General features: G+C 44.7%; 2 protein-coding genes and 1 pseudogene across 7 annotated transcripts in view; 2 read left to right on the top strand and 1 right to left on the bottom strand.

The window, feature by feature from the left end:
- Positions 1-5,931, bottom strand: part of SLC9A2 (solute carrier family 9 member A2) — a 41,589-nt gene extending 35,658 nt beyond the window's left edge. The window contains exon 1 of the mRNA XM_077343571.1: positions 5,676-5,931. Within this exon, the coding sequence (XP_077199686.1) occupies positions 5,676-5,931 (256 nt within the window). The remainder of the gene's footprint in view (positions 1-5,675) is intronic.
- LOC143840265 (uncharacterized) lies at positions 5,930-16,636 on the top strand. Of its 6 annotated transcripts, none has more exons than XR_013232087.1 (3): positions 5,930-6,571; positions 7,409-7,579; positions 14,236-16,636. XR_013232087.1 is itself a non-coding variant. In XM_077343572.1 (2 exons), exons 1-2 carry the CDS (start codon positions 5,930-5,932, stop codon positions 7,490-7,492), a joined length of 726 nt encoding a protein of 241 aa, XP_077199687.1. In that variant the 3' UTR covers positions 7,493-16,636. The 6 variants fall into 6 exon arrangements, 1 of the variants encoding a protein (XP_077199687.1); XR_013232089.1 differs by having other exon boundaries at positions 6,522-6,860; positions 6,971-8,467; positions 9,976-16,636; XM_077343572.1 differs by having other exon boundaries at positions 7,409-16,636.
- Positions 7,666-7,765, top strand: LOC143840853 (U6 spliceosomal RNA; annotated as a pseudogene).
- Positions 16,637-19,246: the final 2,610 nt, after the last annotated feature.

The raw sequence follows: 19,246 nt of genomic DNA, 5'->3' as shown, positions 1-19,246 counted from the left end.
GGGGAACATTTTGCTACATGGGCGGGAGGGGAAGCAAACCCTCCCCTAGGGCCCGCTGTATTTTTTTTTACAGCGGGCTCTACTGCTAGTATATATATAATCATGTTAAATCAGACCATGCTTGGTGTAATAGTTAAGAGCGGCAGCTTCTGATCTGGCCAGCCAGGTTTGATTCCCTGCTTCTCCACTTGCAGCCACTTGCAGCCACCTTGGATCCATCACAGTCCTGACAGGGATGTTCTCACAGAGCAGTTCTCTTAGAGCTCTCTCAGAACCACTTACCTCACAGGGTACCTGCTGTGGGGAGAAGAAGGGGAGGCAATTGGAATCTGCTTTGAGACTCCTTTGGGCAGTGAAAAGCAGGGTATAAAAACCAACTCTTCTTCTATTCAGTGCACAGGAATCTTTCCCAGAAAAAAATTCCAATTCATTTTTTCCTGGAACCTCACATCACTGTTAAAGGGAATTGTCCTTCTCCAGGCACATCACAAGGTCAGAAAACTCTGTCGGTATAATCATCCCTCTTCAAGAATGGTATCATTTTCTGGCAGGATATCCATAAAGAAATTTCAAAGATTCTTAAAGACACCAGAGATAAATAAGGCTGATACCTGCAAATTTATATTTGTCCTTTACCTTTCCTTTATCCCCATAGACCTTATGCAACAATAGACTCTGATTAATCAAAAACCCAGCTACCAAAATACAAAAAGAAAGCTCCCAATTATGAAAGAACAATCACGTTTTTAAGACATCAGTAGTTCAGCACAAAAGTAACAGCTAATTAATGAAGTAATAAATTGCAATCTTCTGACGCATGTGTACCCAAAAGCTGACACACCCTTGTCCTTCTTCTTGCCTTGTGACACCTAGTAAACTGCCAAATGGCGTGTGTGGTTTTCACAGGTGTGCAGAAAATCAAAATCAGGCAGTTTTCTTGTAGCAAACTGACAAGCATCAGAGTCTTGTGAACTACTTGTGACTGCACTTTTGACTGCACTTATATAGCAGAACTTTAGGTAGTCTGAAGCAAGTGAAAATATTGTGCAAGAAGAGCACTGAAAAATTATACTTTGTGAGAAAATGTCCTTGAACTGTATATTCACACAGTCTTCTGCTTAGGGAGTAAGAATTTAAAGAGAAACTGGCACGGGTGAAAAATTTTCTTCCCAACCTTTCTTAGCAGTTTTTGGGTATAAAATTATTGATTTGCTTGTCACTAATCAAAACTTCTGTGAGGACAGCTGAGGTAAAGATTTTTTCCACAGGTGTCTTCAAACAGCAACTTTAGCCTTTAAATACAAGTATTCTCCGAATTCTGGTATTTGCTTTCAGGTTACAAAAATCTGAACTGTGTAGAACATTAGAAATTTAGAAGTAAGGGCTTTAGTTCTGGTCACCTAGCACTGTGAAGCATCTATGTTCATCATAAGGACTTGATATTTCATCACATCAAGAGGTTTCAGATCTTTTTGGTCATCTATAGATTGTGTCATCTTTAAGCCCCGCCCGTTGCGCGCTGCGCCGCGGACTAAATAATTGACTAAGGGCTGTGTGGGAGGAGTTAGGGCGGGCCCCGTCCGGGATAAAAACTCGGAGGTGCCAATCAGGAGCTCCAAGCAGCGGCTCCCCGTTGCCTGCTTTGCCCGGCCATGGAATCACCACATTGACTGACTGGCAGCCGATGCGGTAAGTCCTCTCCGGGGCCGGGCTGCCTTCTCCTGGCCGCTGGACAGGGGAGCTTTATATGTTCTGGACTATCACCGAGTTTGGGGGCTTTATGCCAGTGGGGGTTTTATGCCAGGGGTCCCTCCATGATTCTGGCCACTGCATCTTTCTCCTCCCGCCCTTCAAGCCCAATTTGTCAACGCATTACACTCCACCCTCACACCATTCTAGCGCCCGCTGTATTTCTGCCTACAACGGGCTTAAGCTACTAGTACTAGTAATATTATGCAACCCGCATGTATAAATGCATATTAAAAGATCAGCTGTATAAAATGAAATCATTTGGCCCCTGTCTGACCTGTGATTTCACTGAGACGGGAAGATGTGTGGAGGGATGAGAGAAGAGTGAAATTCATGTTTCTGGAAAGTATTGATAAGCATTCCCCCCTGGAAAGAACAGGATGCATGTATCCGCAGTTCCTCTAGCATGTCTGCCCTCTGAAAATAGCCACCCCCCCCTGCTTTAAACACAAGAGGGGGTTTGCAAACCCTACCCCCTGTCCCCCTGTACATTGTACCCCGAAATGAAATGCAGTGGGGGGTTGTTGTTGTTGTTGCAAAGTCATGTCCAATCCATCGTGACCCCATGGGCAATGATCCTCCAGGCCTTCCTGTCCTCTACCATTCCCCGGAGTCCATTTAAGCTTGCACCGTCTGCTTCACTGACTCCATCCAGCCACCTCATTCTCTGTCGTCCCCTTCTTCTTTTGCCCTCAATCGCTCCCAGCATTAGGCTCTTTTCCGGGGAGTCCTTCCTTCTCATGTGGTGGCCAAAGTATTTGAGTTTCATCTTCAGCAGTGGGGGTTATTGAGTCTTAAATCGTAGACTTTAAGATTCAGTTATTTTAATAATTGGATATGCATTCACCTAAACTTTGAATTCCCTTATTAAATATCCAGGCAGTTTGAAATGCATCTGTACCACATGTCTAAAAGCAGTTTGTAGATTTTCGGTAGCATCTTCAAGAGAAACTGTCATGGGTGAATATTTTCCCACCTGTCCTTTATTCCTTTCTTATCATTTCTTTTTGGGGGGAGGGGGTATAAAATTATGAATTTGCTTGTTCAGTAGAGGAATTTAATCACTAACCAAGACTTCTTTGAGGAAAGCTGAGGCAGAGGGGATCCCCTGACTGCAGCCCCCCCCCCCGTTCCTAATGATTATAGTTAGACATCAGGAAGAGGAGTTCTCCATAGAGCTTCCTGTGTTACATTATGTGAACATATTATTTGATGGCAGATATTAAAAATGGAGTGTCCCAGGACACTCACAACTCTATCGCTCATCCACTGTAATCTACTACCCCCCCCCGAGCCTTCACAGAATCAGCCTCTCCGTCAGATGGCTATCCAGCCTCTGTTTAAAAATCTCCAAAGATGGAGAACCCACCACCTCCTGAGGAAGCCTGTTCCACTGAGAAACCACTCTTAACTGTCAGGAATCCCTCAGCAGTGGGGTAGAAATAAAAAAATAGGATTGTGTTTTTCTGTTGCAGCTCTCTGATGAAGAAGTGGATTGGCAGCTGTTTGTACAGATAGTCGAGGTGGCACATTGCCCTGTGAAGCGCGACTGCTGTGACTACTGTAACCAGATATCATATCATCAAAAGCACAGCTTCTTGAGGGGTGCCAGAGCTGTCAATTATGATAAGCACACTGCAAAGAATGACACTGCTCACAAAGAGTAAAAGACCCTCCAAAGTTAAAATTTAAGGTTACAAATTTAAATTTTAATAATAAAACTTCTCTAAATCACCACTGATAGCTTCAGTTGTCTTCCCCTTAAGTTATATATGCGTGCACAACATTTGTCTACCTGTTTGAGTATGGGGGCCTTCCCACTCTATAGGGGGAATCAGACTTTTTCTCCGCTTGCATTCTCAGGGGCATCTATGAGTAGAGGGAGAATAAAACTTGGTTGCTGCAGTTGTAAAAGAAAGGTACCTAAGAAGTACATGTTCAGTGCACCCTACACCTCCACTTGGATTTGAAATTGTTTCATAGGATTGAGGGTAGTAGTTCAGCAGATGCCCAATCAGGCTTTAATCAGAGCAAAGTGGATCAAAAAGCAGATCAAAGACCCACCTACCATCCCGTGCCACACTCTCTGAGACTTCTTCCAGCCACACAGAGAACTCCTTTGAAGTCCAGAGCACTCCCTATGTGTAAAACTGTACAGCAGGCAGCACTGCTGAGGGATTGTTTTTAGCATCAAAGATCCAAAATTAAACTGATTATTTTAATTAAACCATGATACTTTGAAATTAACAAGGATAAAAACTTTGGGCAATGTCCAAATACCAACTATGGGACATCATGATTGCTTTTTTGCCCTATGTGCTTCTGCATTGGAGACTCTTCTTGTAAATCCTTACAAGAGCCCACCCTGCAGGGGTGGGTTTTTTTAGCATCAAAGATCCAAAATTAATCTGCTTATTTTAATTAAACCATAAGCTACAACAAGACGTCCACCCCCTCCCATTTCATGGGGAGGGGCAACCTGACCACGTGGGCAGGCCCTTACACCTGCCTTACACCCACCTCCTCTGAGCTCTCATTGGTCAGAAAATACTGCACGCTCATTGGCTGGGGCACCTGTCATAATGGAAGAAAGGTATACCCTCAATACTACTTAAACGTCATCATACTATACTGCCAGCACAGACATCCCTGTCTTATTCTACTGATTTGAAAAATACAAAGCTCTTGAGATGGAGAACTCTCGGATCCAGACCAACAGTCTAGTCACTGGACAATCTAGCTCTGCAAATCCTAAATTAACTTAATGCCATTGACCTCAGTGGATTTACAAGGCTGCAGCGCTGCTTAGGAAGGCGCTGCAAGTCACATGACTTTGGGTTAATGGTGTCTATTGTCCAACCTGGCTCAAAATCTGCGCTTCCTGGATCAAATGAAAGAGCTGCAGGTGTCATGTGAGCAGGTGAATAGAGACACACATCGCCAAGAACAGTAGACCTGATAGCAGGTATTTCTTTCAGGATGCCCAAGGGACTCCATAAGTGATGACACAGCACAAGTGAGGCAGCCCAAATCAAGCACTTTGAAAGTAAAATTATCGCAATGGAAAAAAATCAGGCATGTGCTAAAAGGTCCAATACTGAGAAGCTTATGCAACAAAGGGATGCTGCTTAGGTGACACACATAAGCCGTTTTTGGAAAACCGAGGCTCTAATTTCTGTGAACATCCAAGATGTGCCCAATGGCACATGATGCTTTTTTTTTCAATAGATATTTTAATCTCAGTGCTTTGAGCTGAACACTAATTTGCACCAATCAGAAATCTTTGCGTCTTTCTTTCTCTCTTGCTTCCTCTCTCTTTGCAACTCCCCTGTTTCGGAACACCCCAACTGAAACTTGAGAACAAAAAGCAGGAAAGCACCCGGCTACAAACTAGTAAGCCATGCGGCAGGAAGACTTCCAGGCGATCCTTATCTGCTAGGCACTGACGTCTCCTCGCATACATCATAGAAGGCACATGGTGCCAACTCCCGTGTTGCTTTTCTTGAGATCGGGAATCCAGCCCGATCGCTTTACGCAAGCGGAATATCTTGGCCATCAGATCTATCGAAACAGTACAGGGGAGGCGACGGCGTTTTCCAGAGACATTATTTCCCTGATGTTCAGCGGGTTCTAAAAACCAGCCTTCTTTCAGGCGCTGCCGTCACTAATTTGTCCTCCCTAATCTGCCTGGTTACGAACTGGAAGCCGGCCTCTCTATCATTCATAGTTTTTTAGTTTTTTTTGGGGGGGGAGGGGGAGAGACGAGAGTACTAGACCTCCTGGGAAAGATGCTTCTTAAAGCTCCCCCGTGGGAAATCACCTGCTGCCTCCACTTTTGCGCCGCACGATGGAAATGGGGACGGCGGGCAGTCCCCGTCGCTTGACCCGTGGAGAGTTTTGCCCCGGTGGTTTCTTGGGTTACTCACCGATCTTGGCTAAGGAAGCCAGCAGGATCCAGAGCGTGATCTCGAAGGGGACCTGCACGTACAGGTAATTCAAGGTGAAGACCTGGAGCCTGGTCTCCTCCACGGTGGTCCCGCCTGGGCTAGGGCTCACCCCAGTCATCGCAGCGGGCTCCGGCAGGCCGTTGGCCGCGACGCCGGGCTGAAGAAGCCCGACGCGGAGGAGAAGCAGCAGAGCCCCGCCTCCGGGCACCCACGAGGGTCTCCCAAAGGCGCCCATGGAGCCGCCGCCGCCACCGCCGCCGCCTTCCCTCCGTGCGCAGCGGCAAAGAGCGAAAGCGAGAGGCGGCTTCACCTCCTCGGGGGCATGGTCGGAGCGGCCTGCAGGGGGAGACGGAGCAGCCGCGGAGGGAAGCGGCCGGACGCCGGCTTTGCTCCTCCTCTTCGCCGGCGCGGTGTCGCCCCGACCGCACACACACACCGCCGCCGCCGGGTCACTTCGGGGACTCTTGTCCCCCTCGCTTCTCCTTCCTGCACCGAGGCGGCCAGAAGCAGGTGGGGGCTGTGGGGCTCCCGAGCAGCGCGCACGCTGCGCCGCCCTCCCCTCCCCTCCCCTCCGTGAGCCACCCCGGCCGGGCGTCGGGTTCGCTGAAGGTCACCCCCACGGCAGCCCTGGGAGCGCCTGGTCCCTGGGAGGGGCAGCAGCCCAGCGCGGTGTCGGCGACGCGAGGCTGAGCACAAGCAAACCAACCGCGACGACGGGAGACGCGAGCGCCGCCCGGAGCGCTTGTGGAAGGGTTGCCAGATCCAGCCTGAGAAAGTCCTGGAGAGGCCAGGGGCGCCCATGGGACACAGTGCCACAGAGCCCACCCTCCGGAGCACCCATTTCCTCCGAGGGAGCTGATCTCGGGAGTCTGGAGGTGAGCTGTAATCCCAGGGCATCCCCAGGGCCCACCTGCAAGCTGGCATCCCTGTCACTCGGTTTCTTTTCTGACTCAGAGGGACCGTTGAGGATGGGCTCCCCTAAAGTGAAACTGGAAAGTTCTCATTTGGAACGTGGGGTACTTGAAAAGCCCCGCATTTAAATAGCAGCTGTATTTTCTGGCAAATGTATGTTTTCATTGAACAAAGGGGCACCTTCTTAAAATGTGTGCTGCATCATGATACGTCTGCTGAGCTTTCTTATTTTGGAAACAGAGTGCTGTACAGGTGGGTGTATATGGTTATGTGGCTCCCTAGCATGCGGTGTTCCTTCGTGGGTGAGAGCCAGTTCTGTAGCTCGATGAATGAATAGGATTTTGCTTCTCTCAACCATTCAGGTTTTACCAGGACCAGCTTTCTCAAGGTCTGGATTCCTTTTGGAAGGAAGCAACATTTGAAAGACAACTCTCATTTTCCCGTAAAAACAGCGGTTCATGTGCCAGCTGTCAAAGCAGTGGGTTGGAATTGCACATTTGGAATTGCACACTTTCACCCCCTGAAGAAAGGGGGCAGAAACACTTAAACACGTTTGTTTAATTGTGGCATTCTATTTATGTAGAGTTTTTGAGTGTTGAAACAGTTGCAGTGGGGCAGAATCAAATCAGCATTTTCGTTGCCCACCATTTCTTTCTTGCTTACATGTGGCATAATCACTAAATTGAAATAAGATCCTCACCGTACCCCTTCCCCATAACTGTTTGATAGTTCTAGCCCTGTACCTCATTATCTGGCGTTTTAACAATGTCAGTATTGTGTTTATTTTTAACTTGTTTTAGCAGGAAAAGAGGAAGACTCAACTTGAGAGATATATTGACTCAATCAAGGAAGCCAGGACCCTCAGTTTGCAAGGCCGGTTTTGAAGAAGAGTTGGTTTTTATACCCCGCTTTTCACTGCCTAAAAGCATGTTCATTTTCCCTCCATCTCCCCACAACAGACACTCTGTGAGGTAGGTGAGGCTGAGAGAGCCCTGCTGTTACAGCTTGGTCAGAACAGTACTCTCAGGGCTGTGACCAGCCCAAGCTCACCCAGCTGGCTGCATGTGGAAGAGCAGGGAATTGGAACTATACAGAGAAGATTAGTATGGTCCCGGCACAAGGATGACACGAGCCTCTGTGCATTCATCCAAGAGCCTAGGCATGTACAAGTGAGGAGGAGGAGGAGGAGGAGGAGAAGGAGAAGAAGAAGAATTGGTTCTTATATGCACCTTTTCTCTACCAGAAGGAGTCTCAGAGTGGTTTACAATCGCCTTCCCTTTCCTCTCCCCACAACAGACACCCTGTGAGGTAGGTGAGGCTGAGAGAGCGCTGATATTACTGCTTGGTCAAAACAGTTTTATCAGTGCACTAGTGAGCCCAAGGTCACCCAAAGGCTTTCTGCACCATCTCTATCCTTCAAAAACAAAGATCTGTAGCATGCATTAGCTCACAATGTTTTTTGACAAACTTTGACAAAAACATGCCAACTTTTTCGTGCACATGGACTCTTATGATAACATGTCTCCAGTCCCCACCTCCTCTATAACTCATGTGAAACAGTTTATCTGTATTGCCAAAATTACAGGGTGCTGCCAGCTGGCAGGAAGACTCAGTGGATATCACATTCGGAGAAGAGGGACAGAGACAGCGCAAAGACGAACAGATCCAGCTATACATAATAACTGGACCGACTAGAAGAACAACCTATGGGTTACTTCCTCCACAGTTTTAAACTGATTCCCAAACCCTCTGACCGTCATGGAGCTACCAGGAAGGAAGCAAACTTTTCTCCCCCCCCCTTGACAGTTGGGGGCTCCCCAGAATGTTTTATTCCTTCCTCCTTACAAAAGGTGTCAAAGGTCAGTTGTGGGACTAGGATCTGGCTAACCAGGTTGGAACCTTGCTGACCTTTGGGCCAGTCACTCCATTTTACTTGAGTCCCTGTTGTGGAGGTTAGAGTAGAAATATCTAAAAAATAAAATGGATCCAGAGTTTGGGGGCAGGAATTAAAACCCCAAGTCCCATTCCAGGGTATGTATTAATTCCAAATACATTGTCAGGCAGGGTTCTAGCCAAGGGAGGACCGAAAGGGAGCACCATCCTTCTACCTGGGACATAAATTCATCCCACCTAACCCCCCCCCCAACACCACCCCAGTGTTTAAGCATAAGACAATGCAATTTACATGTAAACACAGAGCACTCTTTTTAGAACAGGACATAAATCACAGTACAATACCAATGGTTGATGATCTGCAGAAGTGAAAGAGTTGCAGATTTTACTTTCCTGGCCTACCCACTCAGCCTGCACAAATTCCTTTTGGCCCTGGGTGAATTTTTTTTTCCCCAGATCACTATCAATGTTTTAAGTGTTCTGAAAAATAATACCCCTCTTTAGAGATTCTGACTGTGTGCTTGACAAGGTACTAAAAGGGTCAAAGGCAGAAGGAAATTGCTATTCAGTTAAAGAAGAAAAATCATTATTTCTTTAGAGTATCTACTTTAGTTGCTTGTTTACTTAGGTACAACTTCTAAACTTAAAAGTAACTTTTTAAATTCAGCTTGTTTATATCTGATGTTAACAGCAGTCCAATCCTAAACAATACATTTAGAAAGCTGCAACTCAATACTTGTGATTGATCAGACCATAACGAAAGTCTTTGCATGTAATGTTGACCTCGCTGATTTCCTGTTATTTTTTTTAAAGCTCCACCTAGAAGTGTAGCAGCCCCATCTAGCAATAAAAGCTTCTGCACATGCTCAGGAACATTTTAACCTGCTCTAACAGTAACCCTTAGCACTGAATATGGCTCCTGCGGATGAGCTTTAGCCAGTCTTGCCATAAATTAAGATCTAATACACATTATTATTTTAGCTACCTTTTGATACAACACTGCAGATCATGCGTTTGTCCACACTGAGGAAAATCTCTAGGAATCATGTGGCAAGATAGTTTTGCATGCACGTGTTGGAAATGTGTATCAAACTGTATAGATAGATGAGATGTACATCAAATCTTCTCAGTTGGGCATTTTTTTCCCCATGAAAGGTCGCATGGGTCGCACAATAGAGTTTTATAGTAATCAAGGCACAGGGATAGTCAGGAATTTGTTATACTCGCCCCTGGGAGAAGAAATGTGTTAATGGAATGTGTCCCATCTGGGCCACCAGAATGTTGCAAAATGATAACGTAGATCAAAAAATAAGAGATCGCAAAGGCACCTCCTCCTTGCTTAGTGGTGCTTAAGGCTCCGGAAGAAAAGCCTTGCTTCTTAATATTTAAACAAAAGCTGCTTAAAAATTTAAAAGCAAAATTGTCTTCCTAATGTCATCTGCCAAATGGAAACAGAACAATTGACTCTTTACAGGACTCTTGAGGCGGAATCCAGACACCGTGGCATACAAACAGAATGACATTTCAGCAGTCCCTGGTAGCAGCTTGATTTGTCCTGATGCATTGCAGAAATAACGTGCTAGCAGTTAAGTTTATGACTACTAAGATAAGATATGCTTAGGGCTGATCCTGCGTTGAGCAGGGGGTTGGACTAGATGGCCTGTATGGCCCCTTCCAACTCTATGATTCTATGATTCTATATTTTATTCCCAAGCATAATGATGTAATATTTTCTAAGCAGTATTTTCCACAGTCTTTTATTCCCATGTGCTGGGAGGGAAACCAAAGGTAACACACTTTGTAGACATTCCCTCCTCCACCAAATGCATTTTAAAGACAAGAGAAAAACAGCCTAAAGCGTGGAAGATGATGACGTCAGCAGAGGACCAGCAGGTAGGAAAGTAGATGCTTGACCCTTTCCTTTTGGCTTTCCTTTTGACCCTTTCCCTGGTCAAGATCACTATCTCCAGGTGTTTTTCCTCCTGCACGGAAACAAGTACAGATATACATCTTGTTCCCTTGCAGCTAGAAAAAACATCTTAGATTTTAACCCAAAAGTAGCCAAGGCTAAGATTATGTTTTCTCCTACAGTGACTCTCTGCTCATCATCTCTGTGTTTTGAAGCTGCTTTTAGTTTTAAACATAAATTAGAGGAAAGGTAAACATGGTTTCAGCCAAAGTGGCCATTTTCCTCAAGGAAATACAATAGCCCTAAGCTTGCATAAATCAATTGAATTCTTGGAATTTTAATTGTTGAAATGTTATCTTAGCTTGATTTTAGATCACAGCCTATAAAGAGACCTACAGTGCTATTCTAAACAAGTCAACACCTTGACTCCAATGCCCTCAAGAACACTGAACTCTGCTTAGGGTGGGGCTGCTATATACACGGTTCATTTGACACACATTCACCCCTGTTCCCAATCCAGTACAAGAAGTTCCCACAGTAGCCCATTTGTGAGATATTAATTTCCTCCTTTACAGACCTAGCACTATTCAGTCTGAAATTTCCTCTTACATGGACACAAAAGAACTTTGGACATACACACATTAGAGTTTGAAGCGTTCTACCTGTGGGGTGATAGAACCATGGGAATCAACCAGGTTTGTGCGCATTACAAACCAGTCTCTGTGAAGTCAAAGCCCAGCCTCCAGCCATCATGTCAGCATGGTGAGCTAGTTAGAGAGTAGGGCTATGATCTGGGAGACACAGGTTCCCAGTTCCACTAGGTGACCATGGGCCAGGCACTAACTCTCAGCCTAATCTACCTCATAAGGTTGTCATGATGAGAATACAACCGAGAACAATGTTGTAAGCTTCTTTGAGTCTGTGTTGGGAAGAAAAATAGGGTCTAAATCAGTGGTTCTCAACCTTCCTAATGCTGCAACCCTTTAATACAGTTCCTCATGTTGTGGTGACCCCCAACCATAAAATGATGCAAGTGTTCTTTCACAGAAATTAAACCAAAACTGACCAATGGTGTGAAAATCCATTGTTCATGATGGTATATAAATTGGCAGGCGCCTTCAGGAGGTAACACTCTGTTGTGGCCCAACAATACAGTTCATATGTATAACAGCAAACTTGAGATCAATTTAAATATCAGTGTTTAAATTATGTGTATTGAGTGTTTGAGACAGGGACTTCCACGGGTTCCAACAGTTATACAGTGCAGCCACACTGCTACATAGCTAAGCTTCCAACTGTCTCTCTTCATGGATAACTTTTAGACAGCAGGCAGTTTCAGTTTAGATCCAGAAAGCTTTATGAACGAAGGTCACATATTCCTCCGTAAGTCACTTCTCAAGCGATACAAGAGGATCCACTCCATTACAGAGTCTATTGGGACTGAGCAAACATTATTTCATGGCTCACCCTGTCATGCTGTGAGGTGACAGGTTCACTCTGAACAATTTATGACCCACCGAGCTGTGCATAGCCGTTTATATAAAGAACAAGTTCTCTCTCTCTCTCTCTCTCTCTCTCTCTCTCTCTCTCTGACTCACAGACAGGTTAATGTATGTAGCCTTAGACAGCCACTATAAAACAAGAAGGTTCTCAGTCTGTTGGTGGGGCCGACAGGCTGCATTTGGTGTGGTGTGTCAGGCCTGATGTTTCTGAGGGAACTCAATTTCTATTATTACCCCGGTAAGGGAGGATTGTGACTGATCTAGGATTATGTTACAGAGGGGGAGAGATTTGGAGGATGGGATTTCCAAATTTCCCACTCGCCTGTGCTTCCCTGGGGGCTTCTAGCTTGTAGAATTGAAGCTGATTTACACTGAATCAGAACCTTGGCCCTCCAAAATCAGCAGCAGCTGGGAACTGAACCTGGGACTTCCTTCATGCGAAGCAAATATTTTACCACTGAACCACAGCTCTTTTCTCTAATGTTCTAAGGAATACTTGTATCATATTTGTATTGAAACAAATGTGGTGATACAATATTACGCCAGGGGAAGAGCAAATGCAACAGTTATGAAATTCATTGCTTTGTTTTATCAACAGAGGTCACTGTAGCACTTCCATCACACATTAAAAGCCAGGTTCAGTAAGCAAGTGTAATACTAATACACTAATACTAATACACTTTTAGTATAACAAACATTATTTAGATTTTTCCTTAATGCGTAGAAGCTGTTCTGAAGGACTTATGAAAAACTGATGGTATGATTTTGGAATAGAATTATTCCATCTGAAAGGGAGGGGAATCTTCCAGGGTAAAGAAATGACACCTGCTTTGAATTCATGTTTCTTTCAACACTTAGACACCCATGACCACACACATGGAAGATAGGCAACACAATGTTCTTCTCTTAAAGCATACTAGTTGGCCTAATTCCCCTCACTTTACCCTGTCCTGGACTCTTCTGGCTAGGGGTGAGCACTTCGGTGAGGTTAGGCTACCTCGGTGATCAGTGAAATCCAAGGTGGCCGAACTGCACCAAAGTGCTCACCCCTACTTCTGGCTCTGACAATGCATATCTAGTGGTGGGAGTGCAAGACAGGACTGGTATTCCTTTGTTGTACCCCCCATTCCACTGCCTAACTCTATCCCTGAGCTTGTGGGGGTGCTCTCAAACATGGTTTGTTTGGGGGACTTCAACATCCATGCTGAGGTTACCTTGTTGGGAATGGCTCAAGATTTCATTGTTTCCAAGCAATAAAAGCTCCCCACACTACAGATCACACTTTTGATCTGGTGTTTTCTTCTGGATAGGAAAAAGGAGATCTGAAGCGGGGGAGATCTAAGACAGTCTCCTTGTCATGGGTTGATCAGTAGTTTCTGGAATTTACATTGACAGGGATAGCAAAACTCCAAAGAGGTGGATGATCAAGATTTATCCTCCCAGGCAGCCTGATGGAGCTGTCAGGTTTCTAGATGGCATTAGGGGATTCCCCTGCTGATATAGTTGGCGCTTCTGTCATGCATGTCCTGGTTGACTTTGCAATGAAGCAATGACCTGGTTGATACAGTTGCATTTAAACACCCTCTGTCAGTTCAACGAGCTGCGCAGCCCCTTGGTTTGCTGAAAGGCTACTCATGATGAGAAGAAAAGGAGATTACAGCAGCAGCTGAAGTGCCAGCAGAACCCCGAGAACCAGAAGGTAAATACAGAAGCTGAAATCAGAATATCAGCTACAGATAGTAAGGAAAGATTCAAATGGGTAGCCCTGTTGGTCTGAAGTAGCACAACAAAATCAGAGTCCAGTGGCACCTTTAAGACCAACAAAGATTTATTCAAGGCGTGAGCTTTCGAGTGCGAGCACTCTTCCTCAGACCATGATCTTCTTACATGACAGGGAATACAGTAAGGAAGTACCACTAAGAAGGCTTTCCTATTTAACTCAGAGGCTGTGACAGAACTTTCCACAGGGGAAGACATAGAGAATATGCTCAACAACTAAGCAATACAGTGGAAAAAACACTGAAATGAAATGAAAATTGGAGCTCAATTGAGGACCAAACATGGACATTCACCAACCTTCCTCCAGGCACGAGAGCAGCAAGATGCAGATGGGCTTTCTAAGAACAATCCCAGTAGACTTAACAGGAAAAAAAAACCTGAACCTCAAGGACTAGGCACCCTAGATATTGAGAAGAAGTGGTAGAATATACAAGATCTGCACTGTGCATAATTGAGCAAAATATAAATGGTTCCTTACAGGAGATTTATGTTTAGCATAGATAGAATAGGAACTGGCTGGTGATTTTGAAATTATTTCCTCCAGGGTCCTGATTGGATCAACAGGAAACTTCCTGCTTTGTGAGCACACTTCCCTCTGATTGCTTCCAGAACAGCAGTTGAACAGTAGAATGACTGTAGACAACAGCTAGGTTGGTAGTTGGCTCTTTCCTTTCTTACCCAGATGCACTGGGCTTGCACTTTCTTTCTCTGCCTAGCCCATTTCAGCTCCAGAAGCTGCTGCAGAGGAACCTTCCTCTTCCTGTCTGAGGACGGGTTCCTGTGTCTTGTTTCCTTTTCCATCTAGTCCATTTCCCCAGTTAGACGGTTCATTAAGGAAGTGTTTGGGGTGTTTTTCTAACGTAATGTTCTTTTCTGCAATATTCTTCCATTTCGTTCTGCAAATCACTTAATTTGGTTTCTTTTCTGTTAATTAAATAAAACCCTTTCCTGTTTAAGAAAGCTCGTCCCCCTCATTCTTTTGAGCATTGGTCTGTATCTGTTGATAAATCGCTTTTGAAATCAGTATGGGAATAAAGAACTAGCTGATAGGGTTTGATGGACTTAGAAGGTTGAGCTCTGCTTAGGATTGCCCTTTTAGCCTAATATGGACACAATAGATAACCTGATCATAACCTTATTACTTGGAAAGTCATATAAGGTTCTGTGCATATTAGCATATGGAACATAAACAGTGGAAATCTGAATCAGTGTGGAGGGTAATTTAATCCTTTGTGAAGGATAGATTGTGATGTATGAATATGTGGCCCTGAAACAACTAGGCCTGACTGGGTTCTTGGTCCTCCACCAGTCTCTCCATAGTGGGGGTGGGGGGTGGGGTAGCTATTCTTGTCTGGGAGGCTTCCTCCCACAGGGCTCTCCCGGCACCAGTGATCTCTGGAGTGGAGTGTGTCGGTATTGGATGGTATGTGGTCAAGGGCTTGGCCATCTGGTTGCTGTACTTTCTGCCCAGTGCCCCACCAGATGCCCTGTTGAGCCTGCTGGAAGCGGTGGCCACCTGGAAGCTGCAGTTTCCCTGGCTTATATAGTCCTGGGGAACTGCAATGTCCACACGGATGTGCTTTCCCCAGGCCATGGCTCGGAACTGGTGCTGACTATGGTGACACTGAGGCTCTTGCAGTTTGTTATCAGTCCTACCTATCAGATGAAATAATGCTCCCAGAAGAGTACCACAAAAAGAGTGGGATGCATTACAGAGACTTGGTGATAATATTTTACAAATGAAAAGGCAGAAGTCCAGCAAATTTCCTAACCCATACCAGGCCAAAAATCTTCCAGACCACATGTAACAGGCCGGAGCAGGTATTAAACAAGAGTACTACAAAAAATAGTGGGATACATTAAAGATATTCAAGAACAATCTTTTAAAAATCAAAACAATTGAACTGCCCTTCCAGGCCCAAATGCCACTGGGACACACCAGAACACACATTAAACAAGCAAGAATACCACACAAAATAGGGGAATGCATTAGAGACACTCGAGGACAATGCTTTCCAAATGAAACAGTGGAGCTCCCACATTTTTATTACCCCTTTCCAGGCCAAAATGCCATTTGGAACATCCTGGAAAAGGCTGGAACAGGCATTAAACAAATAATAGTACCTCAAAAAAGCTTTGGGATGGATTCAGCCCAGCTTGACAAAACTTGCTGGGCATGTGGGGGGGGGGGAGCTGCAAGTAAGCATATGCTATGTCTGCATTTAGAGTTCCAAAATATTGTTCTGGAGTGTCTTTAACACATCCCACTGATTTTTGCAGTACCATTCGTGCATAAACATTACTTCCGTTCACAAAATCTATTCATATAGTCAATAAAACCATTCAGTTTGAATTGGAGTATGATAAGAACAGCACCCATTTTCTAGCTATGATTGTTTAAAAACAAGGTAACTGCATTCAAACAGACACTGTCAGGAAACCCACAGATGTCAACTCATTTTTAGCAGAAGACAGTTTTCACCCCTACCATCTAAAAAAGAATCTTTCCTTCTCTGTTACTAAGACTGAAAAGGAACTGTAGTTATGAATCTGACTATAAACTGATACATTGAAATATCCCATCAGATCCATTGATTTTGTTGGCCTAAAAGATAAGTAAGCCAGATAATAATATAGCCTTTTTTCATTACTGATTTGAGTTGTTTGAATTTATAATAATTATCCCATTCTCAATTTTTTACAGGTTTTATAATTTTATTTATTTTACTGGCTACTTTATGTATTTTATCATTATGAGTGTGTCATAATTAGACCTTTGAGGAAGACCCAGGGAGGGATGAAATGTGTTAGGTCTAAGAAGGTCTAGGACCTAAGATTGTATAGTGCACAGGATAACTATTCAACAATGCGCTATGGGTTTTGTGTGTGTTTTTAATCTGAAAGGTTTAAAGTTGTACAAAATAAATGTTCACAAACCTTTGCAACTTGTTGTCTAGTTCACAACAGACATTCAACCTTTTAGGTTCTAAGTATTCTAATTAGATTTTGTTTGTTTGTTTGTTTGCCACCTGCAGCAATATCCAACCACTGGCCACTGCCTGCTACTTTCCTTGCATGCACTATTAAGTTCAGCACTCCTAAGGTTAACCATGGCCTCCCCATACTCGGTAAACCAGGGGAAAAGCCCTATTCTCACCCCCTAGCTAGCATCCTACTCTAAAAGTTGTAAAATGATATCGGCCTTCAGGCTTCTGCAAACCAGGGCAATTGCAATGCAATTCAGGATAACAGTCGATAATGGAACTAAGTGTTCTTTCAAAATTGTATTTCAATTTAGATTGGGAATCTGCCAATTCCATTTCCTTTCCAAATCAATACAACCATTCTCTGTAGATGTTTTTTCCCCTCATTACACATAAGCAAGATAGTGAGTTCAATTTTTCGTAACAACTCTCCAGATTTAGCATAGCTCTTACAAGCACAAACACTGCTGTTATTTGCTGCCTCGTGAAGTGAGCAGTTGTATCCCATGACTCATTCACAGCCAGTTTGAAAGTTCAGCTTGACTTCACCCTACTGTCCCTACATTAGAACTACTTTCTTCTCTGTGCTGTATTTTCTCATTTAGCTCAATCAAAGCAGGCATGCCCCACACCCGCTGTGCATAGGCTACCCACATTCATTACCTGGAGAAGACCTGTGGCTGCCTGTATCAGCTAAGTCCAGTCCATAAGGACTGCCATCTCAGGCATCAGACATCTCACCTGTTGTGGTGAACAAGATGCTTGACGTGCTCCACAGCAGGTAAGGAAGGCCTCACAATAGGCACTGAAAAAGTAACAGGTAGGAGGTGACACTGCTTGCCTGCAGCAAGAAATTTAAAGGGGTATTGCTAATATACAGCGTACAAGGTGCAATTCCTACAGCTCACCCATGGCTAAAGTTTTTCATGCTAAGAAGTCTTCCTCCTTCCCAGTGTGCTTCCTCCTTCCCAGAAACAGGCAAGGGGCATGATTTGCAGAAGCTCGCTGTCAGACACATAATGTGTTTCTTTTGTATCATAATGCTTATCTCATGATTTGATTATCTTCAGGGCAGGGTGTAGATGACAGCTCTAGAGAACAGAGTTAACTCTTCCACTTTAGAACTGCATGCTTATTGACTGTCAATTCCTGTTTAATCATGGGTTACTTTCCATGATTTCTTTTCGGCAGTGATTCAATTTTACAGTGACATCACTGGATTCCTTAATAGTATTTAACATCCAGGCAGACAGCAACTGTTTGATACTGTCTGTATTCTTTGCCTCAGCTCTTTCCTGTCTGTTGAATGGTTTGTCTGTGGATGAGAGGCAAGATTCTTTTCTTCAGCACAACGTACTTAAAAAAAAAAGTGAAGCCATGGGTATCTGTTTGCCAAACCGAAGAAGCAGATTTGGATTCTTTACATGACTGGGGAAATATGCATAAAATGCAAGTGATGCTTATTTAAAAGAATGACATATTGCAGAATGCTAATGAACTATCCCACAAAGAACACCAATGAACTTTCCTCAAGGTATTACCATTACAGTATGCTTTGCTCTGAGAGAAAACTTGATACAAATGATTCACTTAACTCCTTTGAGATTGGCCAAGATTTATAAAACTGACACAACTGATGGTTGGTTCTGTAAAGAAGATAAAGCGGATTTCCTTCATGTGTGGTGTGCCTCCACCTTTTGGAAACAGCTGGCAAAAATTATGTCAATTGGGCTACAAATACATATTCCTTGTAGCCCAGAGGTATTATTGTTGAATTAGGGGCCAAGCCCATTGCATTCAGGAATGCAACGGGTGCCGGATTGGGAGGGTGGGATGGAAGAATTCTGCGGATGGCCTCCCCCTCCCCCCAGGACTTGGAAAGGCTGCAGGCAGCTGTTAGGGAACTCACCGGCAGGGGAAGCTCTCACGCAGCAGGGATATGCAGACTCTGAGCCTTGAAGTGGGAGGAGGGTGTGGTCATGGATGGGGGACGGAAGGTGATTGGCAGGCTGCTGGACAGACAGGCCAGCTGGTTGGAGGAACAGGCACTCAGGGGCGGGCTAGCAGCCCTGAGTGGGTGTTAAGTGCTGAGTGGCAGTTAAGCCATGAGATATACTCCTCCTCCAAGACCTTACCAGAAATACAAGCCCTATGAAGATAGGTTGAAGGACTTGGGAACGTTCAGCCTGGAGAAAAGGAGGTTGAGAGGGGACATGATAGCCCTCTTTAAGTATTTGAAAGGTTGTCACTTGGAGGAGGGCAGGATGCTGTTTCCGTTGGCTGCAGAGGAAAGGACGCGCAGTAATGAGTTTAAACTACAAGTAGAACAATGTAGGCTAGATCAGGAAAATAAATTTCACAGTCAGAGTAGCTGAGCAGTGGAATAGGCTGCCTAAGTTGGTGGTGAGCTCCCCCTCACTCCCCTTCAAACAAAGGTTGGATACACACTTTTCTTGGATGCTTTAGGAAGCTTTGGGCTGAACCTGCGTTTAGCAGGGAATTGGACTAGATGGCCTGTGTGGCCCCTTACAGCTCTACGATTCTATAATAGTGCAGGCCTTGCTACCCATG

Source organism: Paroedura picta, chromosome 6, assembly GCF_049243985.1.
Source record: "Paroedura picta isolate Pp20150507F chromosome 6, Ppicta_v3.0, whole genome shotgun sequence".
In the NCBI taxonomy this organism is placed as follows: Eukaryota; Metazoa; Chordata; class Lepidosauria; order Squamata; family Gekkonidae; genus Paroedura; species Paroedura picta.
The sequence above is the reverse complement of the archived record's forward strand: the minus strand, read 5'-3'. Positions and strand labels throughout refer to the sequence as shown.

What these genes read in the sequence shown, in the direction of transcription:
- LOC143840265 (XM_077343572.1), top strand. Translation starts at nt 5,930, where the DNA reads ATGGAGCCGCCGCCGCCACCGCCGCCGCCTTCCCTCCGTGCGCAGCGG. An exon ending in CTGATCTCGGGAGTCTGGAG is followed by an intron (nt 6,572 to 7,408) that starts GTGAGCTGTAAT and finishes AACTTGTTTTAG; the next exon opens with CAGGAAAAGAGGAAGACTCA.